The following is a 20,542-nucleotide window of genomic DNA, read 5'->3' as shown; positions in this document are numbered from 1 at the left end:
TATATATATATAACCGCTGACATATCGGGGTCTCAAAAATGGAAACGTGCGTGAAGAAATGGTTGCCGCCGGTTTTCACAAAATGAGAGAGATACGATGAGTTGTTGTCTTCTATTATGCCGTAAGTGTTGATTCTACCATGAGATGTAGCAGCATAAACGATCCATTAAGGCATTATGTTATTTTTAGGGGCCTGTTCTTGGAACCGAGCTGCGGACATTTTCCGGCATGTGTCCGCGTCTAACATCTCTAACAAACCATGCCGTCGTTGGTTGCATCAATATAAAGTTAGATTAGCGAGAGTGACAACTAAAGAACGTCTTTTGAGTGATTCTTATGGCCAGCGAAAAAGTACCAGCGCTTGTCAAAGCAAGGTGGGTTTGTGTTCGTTAAAGTTACGTTAATCGTTTGCAACTTAATATAATCAAGCTTATAAAGGTCTGATTAAAGCTTATGTAAGACTGAGCTCGATATGGACTCGGTCTTTGGTCTTATATTTCAATAATTAGCCTGCATTGTTGGGTTTCCTTATCAAAAACGATAAGCTCTTTCGTGGCTATCTCGAGCGACTATTTGCAACTTTGCCTCCTGGTTACATAATACATATGCTAATTAGCTGTGTCCACAGTGACACTTAAGAATTGCAGTCATGTCAAAGGCTTTGTATGATTGTATGATATTCTAGACAAAGAAATTGGGTAAAAGGGGAAAACTCTGTGGTCTAGGATACCAGCATTTATTTCAAGTGTAGTGTATATTTCAAATCAACCTTGGGTAAGTGAGTAGTTCTCCTTCTGGGATCTCTCAAATGAACTGTAATTGCTTTAATCTGTGAGGTAACTAAAGCAGTTAGCACACTGCATTTTCCCCCCTCCCTCCCCCCTGGAGGGTACTCCCTGGAGGTGTGCGGCCCGCTTCCTAGAACCCTTATCCTATTTATGACCAAAATCTGCGATATTCCCTGCCCTATTTTATATGACCTGACCAAAAATTTGAAACCCTACTTATGACCTGACCCTTAAATTAGACCTGCGTTATAATTAGTTCCTAAGTTCAGACCAATGTCAAATTACCGCAAACATAATTTGTAAAGAGTTTTTGTTGATTTTCTTTTCGATAATGATGAAAAAGTGGCTTCTTCTTAAAACATGCCAAAATCAAGGCTAGAGTGCAAAAATCACACCCTATTTATGACCAAAATGTTCAAAATCGGCTAAAATCTATACCCTATTTATGACCAAAACAGCTGAAAAACCATACCCTTTGGGGCCGCACATACCTATATAGCCCATATAAGGGAGTACCCCCTCCCCCTGGGTTTTCTCCCTACTGTCTGACTGGCTATTTGCAAAGATAATAACTTAGTTTTGTTTCTTGTTTTATCTTGGTTGCTGTTTTAATCTAGTGGTCTAAAATGACAACAAATGTGGTTGACACTCAATTAAACATGGGGTCTGTGTGGCTGAGGTTTATAAACAAATACCCCTAGTGATGAATCAAGTTAACAATAGTTAATATCATCATGATGCCATACCTAATCTTTCCCAAACTGCATGATACAATAACATACAAGTTCTCTCTCTCATTGTGGAAGAGTAAAGTATGATGTTCAGAATACCAGTGAGTAGTAATGTTGTGTGTTCATTCCAGCCAAAGTCAACCTCCACTGTAGTGATTGGGAAGACAGTTAGCAATGTAGAGGAACAAGAAAATGTTGCTGCAAAGAATGAGGACACTGAAGAGGAATGGGTGGAGCAGAAGACTGACTTGAAAAAATTACCACAACAGTATATGCAACTGTCAAAGATCAGACTAACAGGTATGTTTAGGTTAAGTTTTATTTCAAAATACTGTCAATTTTACCTCATGGGGATATTGAAAATCGGCATTTAAGGGAAGTGTCATCACATACATGTGAGATGTGCTTGTGTGATTTTTCTCTCTTTGCAAAACATTCATCATCACTGTTGCCTTGTGTCATCTTCTTCTACCACAAATTTTCCATTTCTAGCTACCTATTAATAGTGCCCTGACTCTTGAGGTTGTTTGGTATACCGTATTTTCCCATGTATAAGTCGACCTTTCAAGACCTAAAAATCAGTCCAAAAATTCGCCCTCGACTTATACATGGGTCAAAACTTGAGATCCAAGCGCCAGTCAAATAATTAGCATAATAATTGTCTTTCAATGTTAACAAACGTGATAAACGGCAGCACAGTTTACAACGTACGTTCGCTTAGCGATCTGTCTCTCCATATCAGAGCTTCAAGTTAAAATGCATCAACATTTATCCATTAAATTTTAACCTGAATCTTGTAGACACTCACTGGCTCAATTTTGTCATAAAGAACCAATATTTTTCCTTTAAATAAAGCTGTAGTAAAGCCGTCGGAGAAAATATCTTTCGCGCTTGGAACTTCTCTGCTTGGTAACCTGGCAGGATACGAGTGCGAGGACTTCTGTACCAGTACTTGACCGATTTCAAGGCTTGACTACCAAGTTCCCAACACACGCTTTGCACTTTGTTTATGGCGTCGTTCTGAAAGTCGTGAGCTTCTTTGGTGTTTTGCCTGTCTTATAAAGCCACTTTTAATCTCTTCGCACTTAAAAAGGCTTGTTTGAAATCCTTACGTTTGATTTTTGTGAGCATTTTACAAAAATTATCATCGAAAAGTCTGTATGCACATGTGTTGCTGAACTGGGTAAAACGCTCGTATACGTGCCATAATAAGCTTTAAAACTGCGCATTGAAACATGCTGTGATTTGTTTACATATCTGTGGTAGCTGAAAGATAATTTAAGAAATACAAGATAAGTTTTCCAAGAAATTCTTACCTGGAAATTAAGAAAATCTAGTTTTTGGCCTCAAAAATTGGGGGTTGACTTATACACGGGATCGACTAATACACGGGTAAATACGGTAATTATTTTTATGTCATTGCACAGAGACTTGTGATGTTCACCCAATGATTTTTATTGAAGTTTTATAGTACTCTAAATTTGTTTAAAAAATATTCTGTTCAAATTGTTCAAAGATAAAAGCTGTTTATTTAAGAGTAGATACGTATCTTTCTCATGTACAGGTCTAGTGGTGATCACAGAGATGGCTGGTTATGCTATAGCACCAGGGGCCATGCATCTTAGTACATTTTTGTGGGCAGGGCTTGGAACTGGCCTGTGCTCATCTTCTGCTAATGCTTTTAATCAGGTGTGTGCATGGATCTCTACTTTGAGGGTCAAACATTGATCTTAGAATTTTATGTGAATAGACCAATTTCAATATATTAAAATTCAGCCTAACACAATAGACCTCAGCACGAGGCTCTGTGGAATAAACCCCACAAACTCTGTAGTTATTCCCCAGAGTCTCATACAGGTCTACTGTTTTAGGCTGAATTTTAATATATAGAAATTGGTCTATTCCATGTTTCATTAGGGCACGACTTTCTGTAACCACACAATACCCATGTTTTCAATAGTTAGCCAATCAGGGAATGCAAATTTGTTTGACAGGCTGTCTCCTCTCGTGTACCACTTTTGGGTTAGTACATGGTCAAAGGGTGTACAACCCATTGCACAACCTTCATCCCTAGTATCAGGAATCACACATAAGCCAATTTGTTGAATACTGTACTGCTTTGACAATAACCTCTTTATGCCAAAACAAATTGTTTGCTGTTTAAGTCTGGGATTTATAGTAGTTTTGAAGATTCAAAGGCTACAACTGAAGTGATTTTCTCTTTGTTACCCAAATAATTTACAGATTTCCAACTAGTAGCTTGTGTCTGTGTCTGAGAATTGCTCAAAGTTCTTAGTGGTTACCAGTTATGTTCTTTTCTTTCAAATTGTACTGTCCATGAATTCTTGTTTCTAGTGGTTAGAGGTGCCTTTTGACTCTCAGATGAGTCGTACTCAAAACCGTGTTCTTGTCAGGGCTCGTCTCAGGTAGGCAGTATTATATGTAACTCACCTACATGTAGGATGTGTAATTTAACTTAATTCTTGGTTTCTCTTATTTAGTGCCTAAGTAGATAACGAGTTCGAGTTTCAGTTGTACGATAGTTGATGCAGGTGAACTATTTATCACACATAGAAACTGAGACCGAATATTCTAATTGTTTTTAGTACAAATCTAGTTGTTCAAAACTTTATCTAAATCCACTTCACAGACACTTTGAAATTGCTTGCAAAGAAGTGGCTGCCATTTTGTTGACAACCATGCAATGCTTAGTTTCTCATTATCTACAACAGAATAGATAGTGAGTAGCGTAGCCAATAAGAGGATTACATTTGCAATGGAATGCTGGTTACTTGAAGCATTTTGAACTTCAGGTTCCCTTTAACAGTTAACTTAAACCTATCTCTATTCCTGGTTGGAGAGAGGGACTGTGAGAGTCAAGTATGTTGCCTAAGAATACAAGGCAGTTACTCAGGCATGCACTTGGGGGTTGTTTATTAATTTTGTAATGTGACAGAAAGGATTTGTGTAGAAAATTGATACAAATGCTGTCATAAAACCCTTAAAACATTGCCCCAATTTGGTCATACATTTTTTTTAGCCATTTATTAATTTAAGATATTGTCTTTGTTTTTTTTCCTAGCCCTCTTCATGTAGTATTGTTTGGTGCAACAACTGGTGTATTAGGCCTGTCTGTGCTGTTTACTCAAGTGAATGGATTAACTGCAGCTCTTGGTTAGTACCATGCTTTATACAAGTAACAGCTGTCAACATTAAACTCTCCAACTAAGCCATATTGGTTAACACATTGTGCTAGAATCATTTTAGTTTGACAAGCTCTGCCGTTACTCAGCTCTGGCATAATTTCACCTCAGACTTGTGCTGAAACCCCATGTCATTATCCTTCAGTGGCATGATTTTGATTCAACCATCTTGTTACATGTGAGCTGAACTTGTTTCATACATGTTCTTGTTAATTTTTGATACCAACTTAGTGAGGTTCACTTTAAATTCAAATTTTACATTACGGTCTGTGACAAGTTGCTTACCATTAGTGTTGATCAAGCCCTGATTTTGTATTGAATTTGTTACTTGCAGTTTTGGGTTTATTTTAGACTCAGCTAAACTGAAGCATTTGAACGGCATTGCATTTCAGGTGCTGCCACTCTCCTTCTTTATACTTCTGTCTACACTCCTATGAAACGTCTAAGTATATTGAACACATGGGTGGGGTCAGTAGTTGGAGCACTGCCCCCCTTGATGGGCTGGGCTGCCTGTACTGGTGGATTGGATGCTGGTGGACTGGTACTGGCAGGGATTTTGTACTCTTGGCAATTTCCACATTTTAATGCACTCAGTTGGAACCTCAGGGCTGATTATTCAAGAGGTAATTAATGACATTATTTCCCATAATAAAGAGTCTAACTTTATCTGGATTTTGGTACTTGTAGATAAGTAACGATGTCTTTATTGTAACTGTGTACAGTCATAGACTGGTTATACAGTTGTGAGGGCCCAAGCTGGGCACACTGTGGGTGTATAATGGAGTTGTCTGCATTACAGCGGTAGAGATTGTTAGTATCAATATAATTATCCTGGTTTGTCTAGGACTAAGTGAACTACTCAGAATATTCACATAAGGTGTCCATAAGGAGAGGTTTGACTGTTTTGGAGAGGTTTAGCACTCTCTATTATTAAACATAGATCTCCACCATAGACTGTGAGAAGCATGGCCCCATTCAAGCATTTGTATGCCCCCTTCCTACATGTACCTTCATCAATCTATAGTAGGCTTTTGGTATAAAAGCAAAATCAATATCACTTACTTGTGTCTTCTGTACCCCTGCAGCTGGTTATCGAATGATGTGTGTCACAAATGCACCACTCTGTCGACGGGTAACACTCAGGCACTGTTTGGCACTGGTTGGTCTAACAACACTCTTGCCAGTATGCGATGTTACAACATGGTGGCTAGCTTTGACCTCTTTGCCACTTAATGTATGGCACACTTACTTGGGTTATCAATTTTATAAGGACTCAGACTCAAGATCCGCGCGGAAACTGTTTCGTTTTAGCCTGCTCTATCTACCGATTCTCATGCTCATGATAATGTTTCATAAGAAACCAAGAACAGAACAAGAGGAGACTGTGGTTCAAGTGACATGAGCCACAGTTGCTCTTAGCAAACCTATTTCATGAAGTTTCAAGCGGTGAATTTGGTGAATGATAGTCTGGATATTTGGCCATGGTTCTCGATTGGTTGGTTAACTTGGTAATATGGAAAGCAATAACTTGTGTTCTGCCCAGAAGCATTGCAGTGTGAACACCAGTTAACATTGACGCCATGAACATCATGTGTGAGAAACTTTAGGTCTTGCATGTGTTGTTAGACTTCAAGAACACTGCTTACTTGATATCAGAGAGAGCGGTTTTCAGTTGAATGTCATAAAACCGAAACCAAACCAATTAATTACCAATAGCCCAATTTTGATATATTAAAATTCTGCCTAGAATGATAGACCTTGGTATGAGGCTGCAGGGAATAAACCCCACAAACTCTGTATTTATTCCCTGGAGCCTTGTGCTGAGGTCTATTGTTTTAGGCTGAATTTTAATGTATCAAAATTCATCTGTTAGACTACCCACCTAAATCTAAAACCAAAGTAATAACGAAACCGGTGAAAGTAATTGCCTGATTACTATTGACACTCAATTTAAAACTGCTCTAATGCCCAAAGAATCTAAATAACATCTTCATATTGTAACCTTTGAGTTTGCAAATTTAAACAACGCTCATAATTTACATTGCTGTTGTAATTGATTATTCATACACTACAGTAACTGTATTTTATTGCATAGAAAAAAAATGGGAAGATTGGCATTTTGAAAGGCAGAATTTTACATGTAAAATACTGGTTATTAATATATTGCCATCTTCTTACATTGTAATAAATTTTAAGATGTAAAGTTGAACATCTGGAAACTCTTGAGAGTTTATTTATGGAGTGATTGTTTGAATTCCACACAATGAAGATTGAAAATGTTACAAAATGTTAAAAATTCATTATTTTATTTCACATATTTGTGGACATTACTCAGTCTGTGAATGTACATATTTACAAAACAGATAGTCATATTAACTCTGTTTAACCTTAATATTGATTTTAGGAAATGCTTTTATACATGGACATTAGAGCGATCTGTTTATAATTCACTGTATTTTCTCATCAATGTCGTCATCATCATCATCATCATATAGTAATACTTCTTTCTAGTGCCACAGGGAGTATACAAAAGATTTCTTTAAGTATGATGAAAGCAAACAAAGGAATCAAAAATATAGTTTACCTATTCCTTCCTTTACATACTTTCATCCAACTTACCTCTTTTGTGTCCTCCCTGTGGTTGTACTATAAAATTTGTGTGAACACATGTATAGAGAATTTGCAACTTGACATCAGGGCTATTTAGTGTCTATATGGCATACAGGCGAAACAATACTGCGGATTTGCTCAGAAAGGCATTTGTTCCTCAATACGGTACGGGTACTTTTAATTAAGCCTGTTCATACATCTGTACATCTTTTCAATATCCCATGTCTCTATGGTTACCAGAACTCTTAAGTTGATATTGCCCCAAAGTGCAAGAATGGGAACAGCAAAGCTAGTCTTTGTAGTAACAGTTCCTGTACCTGTTCCTGAGTTTTCTGCATTGTGGCGGCACAAACATTGGGGTAAGCACTGTTTCCTTCCTACAGTAGGATGGTCTTGGGGCAGGCTTCCATAGAAGATTTTGAAAAATGAAACTGTTTGAAAATACACAAGAAATACTCACTTGCAATATTACTATTGTTTCATTTGTTGGCATGAATCTCACACTTGGCACCTGAGGTTTGAAACCTCCACTTTGGAGTAAGTCCTTCATTTTGAATTCTTCTGGGCCGGGTTGTTCAAAAGCCGGTTAACGTTAACCCAGGATTAAAAGTTAACCGAAGTATTAATTTTTCTTGGATATAAAAATTAATGTTTTTCACTGCATATGATTTTTATAGTTTGAGATTATTCAAATTCAGCACTAAAGGACAAGCAATATAAACAGAAAACATCACCGAAGAGTTACAAAACTCAAGTCAAAATTCTCGTTAATCCTGAAATAGCAATCGGGCTTTGAACAACCGAGCCCCTGAAGTTTAACAAGTATTTCACCTAAACTTTGAAAAACAAAGTGTACTAGATTTTTCTTGTCTCATCGAGTTATAGAAAACGCTTCTTTTGTATAACTACTTAAAGTCTACAAGTTTACATATCATAAAGTGATTGGCTAAAGTCATCTACACTATTGGCCAGTTTTAAAAAGTCCTCACAAAATCTTATGGAAATCAAATTTTTGAGCTAATTTTATTGCTATTTAAAAGCTAGTAGACGATAATTATTAAGATAAAGAGTAATTTCGTGCATCTTATGGAATTCAAAATTTTAAAATCTTCCTTTCAGTCAGTCACTGCCGACTCTTAAGCCACACAAATGTCATAAGTGGAATTGGTAATAAAATCTTAGATTTTTGACTTTTGCCTGTAGTGTACTGCCAAGCAAATATACTGCATTTGACTGAACCAAGACAATTGTCTTGTAAAAACACCATCTCTATCACTTGCAACCATCAAATGGCTGTTTTCTAACAGTGATCAACAGGTTCTTATTTTCAACTAAACTAGTCCAAGAAGAAGATGTTGTGAAATTGTGTGATACCCAGTCTTTTCACTTCCTCTGCAAGATAAAATGAAACAGAAAACCAAAATTATCAAAAGACAAATATCCCAATCTACTATCCTATAGGATAAAAGAAAACAAAACCCTTTGCCTCTAAGATGCTGAGTTTCCTTGCATCTAAAAGATCTGAGTGCCTTAAAAGGAAAACTCCACTTAAACTTGTAAATTAAAGCTAAAGACCTAAACCATCTCTTATTAGGTGATCATGACTGGTAACAGAAAGTGAAATTAATGTATCTAATGTGAAACCACTTACCATCAATCTCTATAAGGTTTGCATTCTTTTGGTTCAAGATCACAAATAGTTCTCGCTGATCAGATTTTCTTCCAACAATCCAGCAGTCTGACATGGTCTTCACAAATGTTTCTCCATCTTCCTGAAAGCTTCAGATGTAAAAAGAAAAACTTGGTCAAACCAGAAACAATTACTCCATACATGAGGTCAGGAGGCCTGATAGCTAGGCAAGTATGCAATTTTTTTGGTAGAACACTTTCCTTTTGCAGTGCTTTTGTTGACTGGTTCAGGAACATATAAAATAAGCACTGATGGTGCATTGTAGGGCAAAAGTTGTTTTCTGCTACAGAAACTTGGATTTATCACTGGGCTACAACTTTGCAAGGGGTTTCCCATGTTAGGGGGGAAAATGAGCTAATAAGCAGAATCTCAAGATCCGGTTTAACGCACCCTCGGCGGGAATTTCTATGCAAGAATTTTTTCTTCGTGAGAATTTAGTTCTTGCTGGGAATACTAGAAAGATTTTGCTTCCCAGTAGGATTCTTGCCAGGATGCTGGAGGAGAATTTTTTCTTGGCAGGATCCCGGTGAGTACAGATTTCTTGCCAGGATTCTTGCCAAGATACATGGCAGGAATTTTTCCCGGGAAGGTTCCTGCTGGGAAAATGGGCCACCTCGGTGGGATCCCAGTACCTATTTTACAAGGGTGATGTGCAATGTTCTAACAGGAAGTTCACACGGTTAGTGACATAAAGTTGGTAGGGGACCTCATATCAGAGTAGGTTTGTACCGGTAGGAAGAAGTGGGGGGGCTGTGAGTAGGATTTTGAGGTAGCTCCTTTCTCTCCTTGACTCTTTTAGACTGCAATTTCTCACCTTGCAAAGTCTGCACTTATGTCGCCCATCAGTCTCATGATTTCAGGTGCAATACAGGGCAGCGAGGATTTTCTGGAGTGAACAGATGACTTCTGTGCTAGGTTCATATGGTTGAAGTACAGATAACGATACTGTTGGTCTGAACTGCAGATTATCAAGGCAACATCAGAAAGTTAATGTACGTCAGGATTAATTTATTTTTAACTTACAGTCGTATGACCTAAAATAGTTTTAACATTCAGTAAACTGTAGAGGATGTGAGATCTTAATGTTTATCATAATGATGTTCTTGAGCACTGCACTAATAAATTGCTTTTAAAACATGATAAATTAAATGTAACGAATAGATGCATTTCTGTTAAACAATTTCATAATGAGTCAGTTTCCTATCCTGATGAAAAATCTAATATCAATGCATTTATAAATTTATTAATATTAAGTTTTTTTCCTCATTATAGTGAACTAACCCAATAAACTAGGTGAATTTATCTTCATCTACCATTATCTGTTACTTTTTCTTATGTAATGTTTGTTTAAATTAAAATAAATTTCTACTGGGTGCTTTGCATCATAAATGAAACATTTGATAAGGTTAACTTAATATATCAAAGGCAAATGTCAGCACAAAATGTTAAAAAATACCTTTGCTGCTTCTTTGCACTTTGTTCGCCAATAACATTAGCCAGTGTTGTTAGTTGAGGACCAATAATGTTGTCAATCTTTTTATAGAAGTCTAGGGTTGGGTAAGGACCTTAAAACAGAACACACAAAAATGTAAATACATAAAATGTCAATAAATTAATTGAACCAAAATTGGGGTACTATAAATAGATTTACATGTGACTTACCAGATATCATTAAACATATGGTGGCTTCTAATGCCTGGGTCAGGGAAAGCAAAAACAGAAATAAACATTAAATACATGTAAGTATAGCACTAAGAAGATGTGATACCCTCCAAACCATTTAACATAAGTGTTTATTAAACGTTACATTAGGGCTGTGCTCTAGAAGCACCCAGGTGCCACAGGTGACTAACTTTTGCCTTTGGGCGACTGGAAAAACTCACTTTTTTCATATAAGGTTAGGTGCTGAGCACCCAGGATTTCATTGTTAGGAACCTTCGGGCTCCTTGTAATTTTTCTTAGACCAGAACCTTGGTTATAATCATGCTTGAGTGCAGTGCACTTCAAAGTAACATAATGTTGACAGCATCCTGCTGACTGACACATCACACCATTAATAATTTATTGGTCAATTCAGAGTATGGCATTTTGGCAGCCAAAATGCTTGGAAAGATACCTGATTGAAAGTATAAAATTGTACCCCACCCTTGATTGGCCATACCTTGTATACAACTAACACTAGCTCCTCCTGCTCAGTGTCTGTGTTGACAAACATTTTTGGTGGAGTTTGTGGTGTCGGTACATCACCAAGTTCAGTCGGACCAGTTATAAATCTATAAAGAAAACAAAACTCGGTATTTAAAATTTCTGTTAATACACAGAACCTCATACACTGATTAGTAGGTGGAACTTGCTGAGAATAAGATGGCTGGAGAGTTGACACACTCAACCAGCTTCCTTAATAATTCCCTCCCAGTCAAACTCATGATCTCTTGTGAGTAAAGTGGTATATCAGCAGACCTAGTGTAATAGTTGATACAGCCTGTTCCAGGCATCAGTTAGATGGGAAGCTGTGCAAAAAATGGCAGAGAAAAAAGGGGTATAGATGTAGAACTTTCCTGTACACTCTCCTCACTTTCCACTGTTTTTGCAGTGCTCTGCACTAACCAACCCACTGGAACAGGCTGAGGTAGATAGGGTAAAGCAATGCTGCAACAATCCTCCTTGTTACTGTCTACCGGCAGGTATACATTATGAAATTGTACCAACTGTTTTTTAACTGTTTTAGTATGGTATATAGTATCGTATAGTGGTAGTGTAAGTAGCTGTGGTAATGTATTGTAGGTGGTGTAAGTAACTTACTGTACCAGTACTGTAACTAGTGTAAGTAGCACTATTGTATTGTAAGAAGCGTTTGTGAGTATTTAGAAATTGTGAAAAGTGTGAGTGAAAATGGATTATAAAAAACTGTTTTTTTAAACCAAGTTTCTCTCAGCTTAAGTTAAGAATAATGAATAATTAAAAGTCGGCATTCAAGGCTAGAAATCCTTAGTTAGGAATAAAAAGTTAAATTCTCTCTTCCTAGCCTGGGTTGTTCGAAAGGTGGAAAAAGCTATCCACCAGATAAGTCACTATCTAGCGTACAGCGTGGTTTGTTCTGTTAGCACTTATCCATTGGACAGCGATTTATCCGGTGGAAAACGTTATCCAGTCTTTGAACAGGTGAGGCCAGGTCTGTAAAGGAGTGGTTGATCAGTACCTTCCATGATGTGACTTGGGTGGAACAACAACATAACCTTGAGATCTTGGATTTTCCATACTCTGTGAAAACAGTTTGCCAGTATGTTTATTAACCCTTTACTTCATGGATGTCCTTCAGTAAAAATGTGTATGTTACAGTTGATATTAGATTTCAACTACTGTGGAAATAGACCTTATTTTTTGAACCTCCAAGGGAAACGAGAATATTTTTGAAAAATAACAGGGTAGTTCAAGAAATTGGGGGATAAAATTACAGTGTTCAACTGACAGGCAGGAAAAGACTTTTTGTCAAGTTCTCAGAAAGTTGAAAAAATTGAGGGTTCGAGAAGTTGGGATTCCATTGTACTGTATGTGATTTGTTTCTTCTGGTTAATTAACGAGAAGAAAATGAACCACTTAATGATATAGTTGAAATCAAAACTAAACTGAGATAAAACACTTAGTACACTAGGTAGATCTATCAATTGCTGTTCTTATGAAAGCCACACATGACTGTAAACTTAATTGATCCAATGAAAATGTTGGTTCAACAAGATACATCTTCTTCCGAGATGAAAAGTACCAAAATGAAGTGAAACAGACAGAAAATATTCTCCAGCCTACCTGGAGATCTATTGAAGGAAACAAACTTGTCACCAAGTATTTATACAATGTGCGCATATCTTCTTGTTCAAGACCACTCCTGTATAATCAAATATAATCAATTAGTTATTAATAGTTAATAGTTCAGAGGTTATCTGACTAAATTAGGGAATGAAAATGGGAATTTCAAGAGGTACAGTTTCACCCAGTGGTGGATCTAGGGGAAAGGCCCCCTTCCCCCCTCCTTATTTTGCGTAAAAAAAGAAAAAATCACAGAAGAAAGAAAAGCCTGCAGGGCAAGCAAAAAAAAACAGTGGTCCCCCTCCTCCTTAGCTCAAGGTCTGGATCTGCGAGTGTCACTTATCTTCTCTTTACCATGTGACATAAAGGCCTCTGCCAAGAGTACAATTCATGTACGACTGTTTATTAAATACATGTATGCTACTTACCAGACAAGTTTTTCAGAATAGAGAAAGGCAGTATATCTTATTTGGCTGAAAATCAAATAAAATATTGTCACTTGGATGTTAGCGAGGGAACGATCAGTTAAGTTAAGAAATAGAAAGCATTCTTCATGATCCTCTCAAGTTATAGAAACATGAGTGAATGTTTAAGAGGACAAACAATGCTGTGAGAACACAAGCTGCAGGGGAGTGTTCAGTGATTGCAGACAGGAGCAGGAACAACAAAAAGTACCTGCTAGGTGTTTGGATAGGCTCGTTCAATAAAGCACAAGGAAGCGTAAGTCCATGTTGTCAATGTATTCTGAGGCTAGTAACAAGTCTTACAGTTTGCACATAAGTTGTACGTGAATCGAGACAAAAATAACATGAGACAACAACTTGAACCACGAATGTAAACAAAACTGTGCATGAGTAGGTTTACAAATTATATGCCAATTAAGTATGTTAATTCAAGCCTGTCTGATGCTAAGTCACCGTCACTCATGCAAAAGAAAATTGCAAAGAGATAAAGGTTTTTAATATATTTTTTTTATTCCAACCCCAGAAAAGGAAAGTTGTAAAAGAGAGAGTCAGGTTTACCTGAATGAATGTTCAATCACATTTATGAATGACTGAATCCTAAGAAATGTGTTTTTGTCCAAAGGCAAAAAATTTATTCCTAAGAAAAAAAAGTAATTGTTTGAAAATTTAGTCCATGATCATTCAAATATATATTACTTATTGTAGCATAAAAATAAAATTATGTTATGTTTTGCATTTTGTATGATATGATAGGTGCATAATACATGCAGAGAGCTATCAAGGTGTTTGAATAAGGCAATGGCATTTATTTAATAATTTTTTGGAGATCAGATTGTAAACAAGAATAGCTAAGGCAGGCAGTAATTTTTAACCAAATCCTCTTCAAGAAATATCTTGAGAATTTATCTGTTAAACTTACCTGAAAACACATCCAGAAGATCAAACTTAGAAAAATTTAGAGTCTGTAAATACTGTACAGAAAAATCAAATATTCAGAAAAAGTGTTAAAACATCAAATAAAATGCCATTAATTATTGGTAAGCATGATTGTACAGTTGTAATATTTTTACACAAAAAGGACCTTTCAAAATATTTTTTATTATGCAGAGAGTGGCTTAGATGGCAAACTGCAATCTGTGAGTCGATGTTGAAGCCCCGTCCACACTACGCCACAGAAATTTGAAAACCCAGCTTTATTTCTACGGTCAGGCCTACTGTCCATACTAATCTGTCAGGAAAACGGAGCTTTTCGAAAATGCTCTTCAAACCAGAGGAATTTGAAAATGCTAGCTTTTCATTTTAGTGTGAACAGAAAACGTTTTGAAAACAGGGCTTTTCAAAAACAATGGCATCATGATAATCGTGTGATTTTCCTGTCCAAGATTTCCTCAAACACAAATCTAAAATGACCCGTGATTGTTGCGTTTTAAAATTTATCCTGCGTAGTGTGGATGGAAAACATTAGCTTCTTGATCAATGCGTTTTCAGAGTGAAAATGCCATTTTCAAATTTCTCTGGCAAAGTGTAGATTGGACCTCAGAAAACATGATTTACAAAATCATGATCTAATGTATGATTGTAATGTATGACTATGGATATAAACCAGATGTAAAATGAACAGCAGATTTTATCCATTGCAACTAATTGGCTCATTCATATAATTTTCAAAAATACAATGTAGCCTCTCCCCACATGACAATAAACCATTGTTTAATTTAGAACAAGCTTGCACATTAATTATTGGCTCTTTACGCAAACAGGAAACACTTACAGATGTATAGAAATGTTCCACTCTCTTACACAGGGCTTCAAGGTTGAATGTCTTCAAAATGTATTCAAACGTTCCATTGAAAAGCTTAAAAAATTATAAAACAAAATTAATATAATCAATATGTTAATTGTTCTATAATATTCAGTATATCGATTCCGCGTTTGATGGCTGATATCTGCCAGGACTTAATTCTGGTATCTGTAGCATAAAGGTACTGGGATTATTCCTTCACAATTCCCATATGGGATGTTAATCCATCACAGTCCCTCTCCCTAGGTAGCTTTGTCAAAGTTATTCAAAATTCTATATGTCTGGATAAGGAGACGATTGAGAGTGGAGAGACTCACACCCAGATTTGTGATCCTGATTCCAATAAACAGTCTAATTAGGCAAGTGCTAATTTTAGATATTTTAATACAGTGGAACCCCGTCTGGACTTTCAGCCAGCCTGGTAAAATGGCCACCTCGTTATTACGGTCACTTTATTCTGGCCCGAAGAAAAGCTGAGGCAGTCAATTTCTTAATTAAAAAAGAACCCCTTTAATACAGCCAGATTCTTGTGGCTCATTGGTGACTGGATTAACAGGGAAAATCCATCGTAGTTAAATTGTTAATAGAACTGGAATACGAAACCATCTAATAACAACAAATTTGGTACCTTGAACATTTTGTATGCTTGCTTCAAGACTGCATCAAGAACAGAATCCTGTTTACAAAATAATATTATACTCAAATGATGGCAACTTCTGTTAGCAATAATTATTGAAAACAGAGCAAAGAGAACAGAATGACAGCTGTTGAGGTAGGGATCAAGGCATCATTAATACCAACCAAAACATCTTCGTCATGGTATTCAATGATCATCTTGCCATCCTTCGCGGTCTTCTCACTAAAAGGAATGCTGATGGTCTGTGGAGCAGCAAGATAAACACATAAATTAACATTTATAGTAAGCTTAACCCATGGAGAACAATTTTATCGCCTCTCAGAGGGCTAAACTTTAACTCAATCTGCAAGACCCCTTCACAGAATCTTGCGGCGGTGATTGCCACTTTAGGCATAAAATAATATGATTACCGGTATCAGTTGAGTAAGGCACAATGGAGCTTTGGTGACGAAGTTTTGGACTTAAATTTTTGGTGTTGCCACAGGCAACTTTCCTTGTTTCCAATGGTAACAATATCATCGCCTGCAATTTTGCGTGCTTTGCTGCCAATAATGTCAAAGGTTGACAAGTTGCCACTGGAAACGGAGCCAGGTGCCCTTGACAACAACACAAGTTGAATGTTAAGAAGATCTGGTCACCAAACTGTTGTCGCACCTTACTCAACTGAGAATCGTAGCATATTATGATATTAAATCCCCATTAGATTCTTCTACTTGTCACATTCATTGACAGACTAGAAAGGCCGGAGTACATAGTCCATAACAAGTTACTGTCCAGTCAGTAAAAGTAAAAAAACATTGTATCAAGTGGACATTTCCATACTCTCAACTACATACATTCACATGATGCAACAATTGTAGAACAGACTGACTGTTAAAACCAAGGCTACAGCCTTCTTTTTAATGCCATTTAACAGCAAATTAATAAAAGCCATTATAATTGACTTACCATGATCATCCAGAATTCTGGTTCTGCTTCAAAAAAGACTTGCCTTGTTTTTTGAGTATGAAGAGAGTTACAGGGCTTGTCTGGTGAGAATGTCCTGCACAAAAAACAAAATGAAATAATAATATTGTAAAAATAGCATTAATGGGAGTCAGTGCATTGGATGAATATTTATTTTCTTTCTAATTACATTTCTTAAATGGTCTCAAACAAAACTGACGCAGTAACACTTGTTGAAAGGGTGGACAATGCTTTTCTCCAAAATCAGCCATATATTATGTCCACTGGATCTGATTTACTTAGTGAATAGTATTATCTATTAGTACTTTTGAACATCTAAGATAGATAGGAAAAGAAATTCAATCTTACTGTGTAAACTTTACCAATGCCTCACACAGTCCAATATTCTTGATTTTCCTGTCTAGGTCTTCACCAGTTGGGATATAAAGAACAATCTTTTCTTTTTCCTGTTGTAAATGAAAAAGTCTGCTTTGGGCCAAGTGATCCATACTGCCCAAGCCTATCCTGGTTTCTGAGGCATTAAGATCTAGTGGTAGATACCCTATTCTATCCCTGGATGGCATGCTAATCCATCGCAGGGTTTTACATCTCCCAGCATTAAATGAATTTGCTGATTACCATTTATAAAACTGGATGGAGAGAAGCACTGTGAGAGTAAAGAGTCATCCCTAAGAACACCAAGTTATGACTCCAACCAGACCTCAAAACTGAACCCCTAAATCTGGAGTCCAGCACGTTAACTATGAGACCATATCCTGCACTGCATTTTTTGTAGATTACACCAACGGTATTTAATAAGCATTTAAAACATGTGACGTAAAGGCAAAATTCAGGGTTCATACTCTCTTTTGAACTAAGAATCCAAAGGCTTTCCAAGGACATTCCAATTTTTCAAGGACTCCATCCACCTTAGTTTGTAGTTCTTCCACTATGTGGACAATTTTTTCGTCAAACATTCGGCAGATTGCTCCTTTTCCTTCAAATTTCTACATTTTGCAAGGACCCAACAAACGTTTCAACTTTGATATTCAAATTCAAAAACTTTCAAGGTGTATGCAAATCCTGGTGTATATAGTCATAGTCTTTGACATATACTTGTGTGTGCAAGCAGACAACCTACTTTGGGGTAGAATTGTGAAAGTCCTGGAATATCTTTAGAATGGAATACATGGTACGTAACTCCCATTACATAATATCAGGAATACATAATACATACTCAACAATCCCACTTCTGACACCATGTAAAGAGAGGGACGCACACACTTCTGAGTGTAGGTTGAAATGCGTTTTTACTCTAATCACGAGACCCTAGATATATCGGTATCTCACAATCATTTAAGTGTCAATCAAATCCATCAGAAGCGGCGTATGTTGTAACAATAAAAAGGATGGGGTACTCGTTGAACCCTTCAGGGGTTAAAAAAGCCGTATCGGTACCTCTTAAGGTATCAGTAAGGGGAAAATTTGCAATTTTGCATAATTTTACTTTTTTAAGCGGTTGGATAAATCTTAAAGTAATCTTTAAGATAAAAAAAAACTCCACGAAAAAATCTTATATCTGCCGCTAGTTATTGCGCGAGAAAGATTGTTTTGCATATTAATTACTTAATTGAGAGTTGACAAGTTCTGTCAAAGGAGTTAATTATCGAGGCAAGAAGTCACATGACATCAAGATCATGCTGAGTTGACACGCAATTCGCGTGCCATAATCAGTGGCGGATGTCTTCGAAGAAGACAGAGCGATCTTGCTCGTTTTCATCGGCTAAAGGAAGGCCAAAGAAGGCGAAAAACACTTTCAACAAAGAGTGGGCCGCTAAATTAGTGGAAAGCGGCAAAGGGTTCGTTTTACAATCAAGAAAAATTGCTAGATGAATGCGACAACGATCACGATCACGAAGCCAGCGAGAAAGCCGAAATGAGCGCAAGCCGTGCTAAAATACTGTTGCAAGAAACTGTCAAAGCAGAGGAGATTGACGAAGAGAAGTGGACGAAATTGAAAGGCAGATCGATTGTACAAAATTAGAATCAGCAGTGCAATATTTTTTTTTTCTTACCCAGCTATTGTCATTTCTTCCAGTATCTTTGCCTTTGCATCAACATCAGTCGATATAGTCCCGTTTACGACGTCCTCTCCAGCATTTCCCTTTGTGCACTTGCATTTTCTCGGGAACCTTCTACGGGCCTTCGGCATGTTAACAGTGACATGGTCATAATTTTGAAGATTAGTCAACCGATACGTAAAATTTCGAACGCTAATATAGTAAATCAAAAGATAATTTCACGTTTACTAACTTTGGAATTCTGACTTCACACATGAAAAAGCGGTTTATTCACTGGTGAATAATTTACCGTGCGCCGTCGCAGAAATTTGTATCTGTTCCATGTTAACTGTCACAGTCCTATTGTTATACAGAAAGTTGATTCCTCTGCAGTGTCTCCCTTGGTGTGATAATCTCATAACACTTGGATGCCGCCAAATTTTATTTTTTCTCTGTTTGTCGAAAGTAAAAAATAGGCGAGTTGTACGTGCATTTTGAGTTCCAGGTCGGCAGCCCCTGGTCCAAATTGGCTGAAATTCAGAGAGAATGTTGTCAGAACGATCGCCGACAAAACTGTGTCTGCAAATTCTGATTACTCTTTTCATTAAAAAGTTATGCCTTTTTTTCGCGGGCAGTCCTATTTTTTAACCTTTTTTAACTTTATCCTCTTGTAAAATAATAACAAATGCATGTGCCAAAAATCTGAGACACGGTTTTTGAGGTCAATGTGTGAAGAAACGGATGCCATGTTAATCGTTTTCTCCGATCTAAATTTAGCGGGTGTATACCTTGATTTATGGGTTCATGAAGCTTTGTAAATATATTCGCATTTTCGAAACACGGTAAATTTTTACCTTTTTAAACAGGTCAGGTCATAATCTGTAGTTATTAAGCTTCCAGTAAATATACGGTTTATATGGGTTTTTGTTAAAGCCACGAACGCTAGAGCGGACCGCGCGCGGATGGTCAAATGGGTTACACTGATACCTTAAGGTGAACAGTCTTAAAAGGTACACAGCGGGAGCTTTTTTGTACCTTTTAGGGTGTTGACCTGAGAAAAATATCACAGGAGATTGATCCACTGATGAAGTGGCTGCAGCCTCGAAACGTATGTATGTTTACATACTTTTCGCGCAATAATGAATATTTACTACGTTTCTTTATCTACATGTAACAGGAGATTTATTGTTGTTTTAGAATTGGTACCTCTAAGGGTTGAAAAAAAATTCAAGCCACACCAAAACTTTCCAATGAGCACCCTGCCCTTTTTATATGGAAGTCTTCCCCAGGATGTAACTAAGGAAACTGGCACGTTTTGTGCCAAAAAAGAAGGGGGGTATCCATATGAGACTTCTCAAGCCTCGTATCGATATCGTTGAATTGTGGACAATAAAATAAGAACTGGAATGTGCATCGATATATACTAATGGTCAATTTGTACCAGGACTTAAGCTTACTGTATATATGATTTAAATTCGCCAGTGAGCTACTATTCAGCACGGTGTATAAGTGGAAACCAACAAAACGAAATAATCTTTTTGAGATTGTTTCTTGAATGAAATGAGATGGCTGAGGCCTCCAGGTCAATTTTGGTACGCTTGGGCTTCTAATACCGATATTAAAGGCTGCCAGGTTTTGCAGCCATAACAAAGCATAGTCTTCTAAAATCATATCACATACCATCCCTTCCTTTGGACCAAAAGTAGAATTGTAAATAAAGAAATTGACAAGACCGGGAGATGTTTTCATGGCTGCCATCTTGATTTTTATGACAGTTTTTGCGTAACACATGACGTATATTTTGCCGAG

General features: G+C 37.1%; 2 protein-coding genes across 3 annotated transcripts; one reads left to right on the top strand and one right to left on the bottom strand.

The window, feature by feature from the left end:
- Positions 1-24: 24 nt before the first annotated feature.
- Positions 25-7,798, top strand: LOC110049650 (protoheme IX farnesyltransferase, mitochondrial-like). The gene is made up of 8 exons (XM_089289898.1): positions 25-121; positions 190-374; positions 1,651-1,819; positions 3,084-3,208; positions 3,875-3,945; positions 4,602-4,693; positions 5,115-5,345; positions 5,808-7,798. The coding sequence occupies exons 1-8, from the start codon at positions 97-99 to the stop codon at positions 6,122-6,124; spliced, it is 1,215 nt and encodes a 404-aa protein (XP_089146024.1). The 5' UTR covers positions 25-96; the 3' UTR covers positions 6,125-7,798.
- LOC110049628 (vacuolar fusion protein CCZ1 homolog) lies at positions 7,012-20,503 on the bottom strand. 2 transcript variants are annotated; one of them, XM_089289897.1, is made up of 17 exons: positions 20,414-20,503; positions 17,043-17,140; positions 16,677-16,770; positions 15,893-15,970; positions 15,720-15,767; positions 15,062-15,145; positions 14,210-14,261; positions 13,849-13,927; positions 13,255-13,299; positions 12,827-12,905; positions 12,222-12,283; positions 11,184-11,295; positions 10,685-10,718; positions 10,479-10,587; positions 9,837-9,980; positions 8,984-9,111; positions 7,012-8,724 (listed from the first exon to the last, which is right to left on the bottom strand). In XM_089289897.1, exons 1-17 carry the CDS (start codon positions 20,489-20,491, stop codon positions 8,669-8,671), a joined length of 1,380 nt encoding a protein of 459 aa, XP_089146023.1. In that variant the 5' UTR covers positions 20,492-20,503; the 3' UTR covers positions 7,012-8,668. The 2 variants fall into 2 exon arrangements, with proteins under 2 accessions (XP_089146023.1, XP_089146022.1); XM_089289896.1 differs by lacking the exon at positions 20,414-20,503 and having other exon boundaries at positions 17,043-20,406.
- Positions 20,504-20,542: the final 39 nt, after the last annotated feature.

This window comes from Orbicella faveolata, unplaced genomic scaffold, assembly GCF_042242905.1.
Source record: "Orbicella faveolata isolate gen_17 unplaced genomic scaffold, um_ofav_v1 contig_2, whole genome shotgun sequence".
NCBI lineage: Eukaryota > Metazoa > Cnidaria > Anthozoa > Scleractinia > Merulinidae > Orbicella > Orbicella faveolata.
The sequence above is the reverse complement of the archived record's forward strand: the minus strand, read 5'-3'. Positions and strand labels throughout refer to the sequence as shown.

Excerpts from the sequence above, each read along its gene's own strand:
- LOC110049628 (XM_089289896.1), bottom strand. The coding sequence starts at position 17,257 with ATGCCATCCAGGGATAGAATAGGGTATCTACCACTAGATCTTAATGCC. Across the intron at positions 9,981-10,478 it reads AGTGCAAAGAAGCAGCAAAG|TTCAGACCAACAGTATCGTT; the intron begins GTATTTTTTAAC and ends GATAATCTGCAG. Across the intron at positions 8,725-8,983 it reads AAACCTTATAGAGATTGATG|AGGAAGTGAAAAGACTGGGT; the intron begins GTAAGTGGTTTC and ends TTTATCTTGCAG.
- LOC110049650 (XM_089289898.1), top strand. The coding sequence starts at position 97 with ATGAGTTGTTGTCTTCTATTATGCC. Across the intron at positions 4,694-5,114 it reads TGGATTAACTGCAGCTCTTG|GTGCTGCCACTCTCCTTCTT; the intron begins GTTAGTACCATG and ends ATTGCATTTCAG. Across the intron at positions 5,346-5,807 it reads CAGGGCTGATTATTCAAGAG|CTGGTTATCGAATGATGTGT; the intron begins GTAATTAATGAC and ends GTACCCCTGCAG.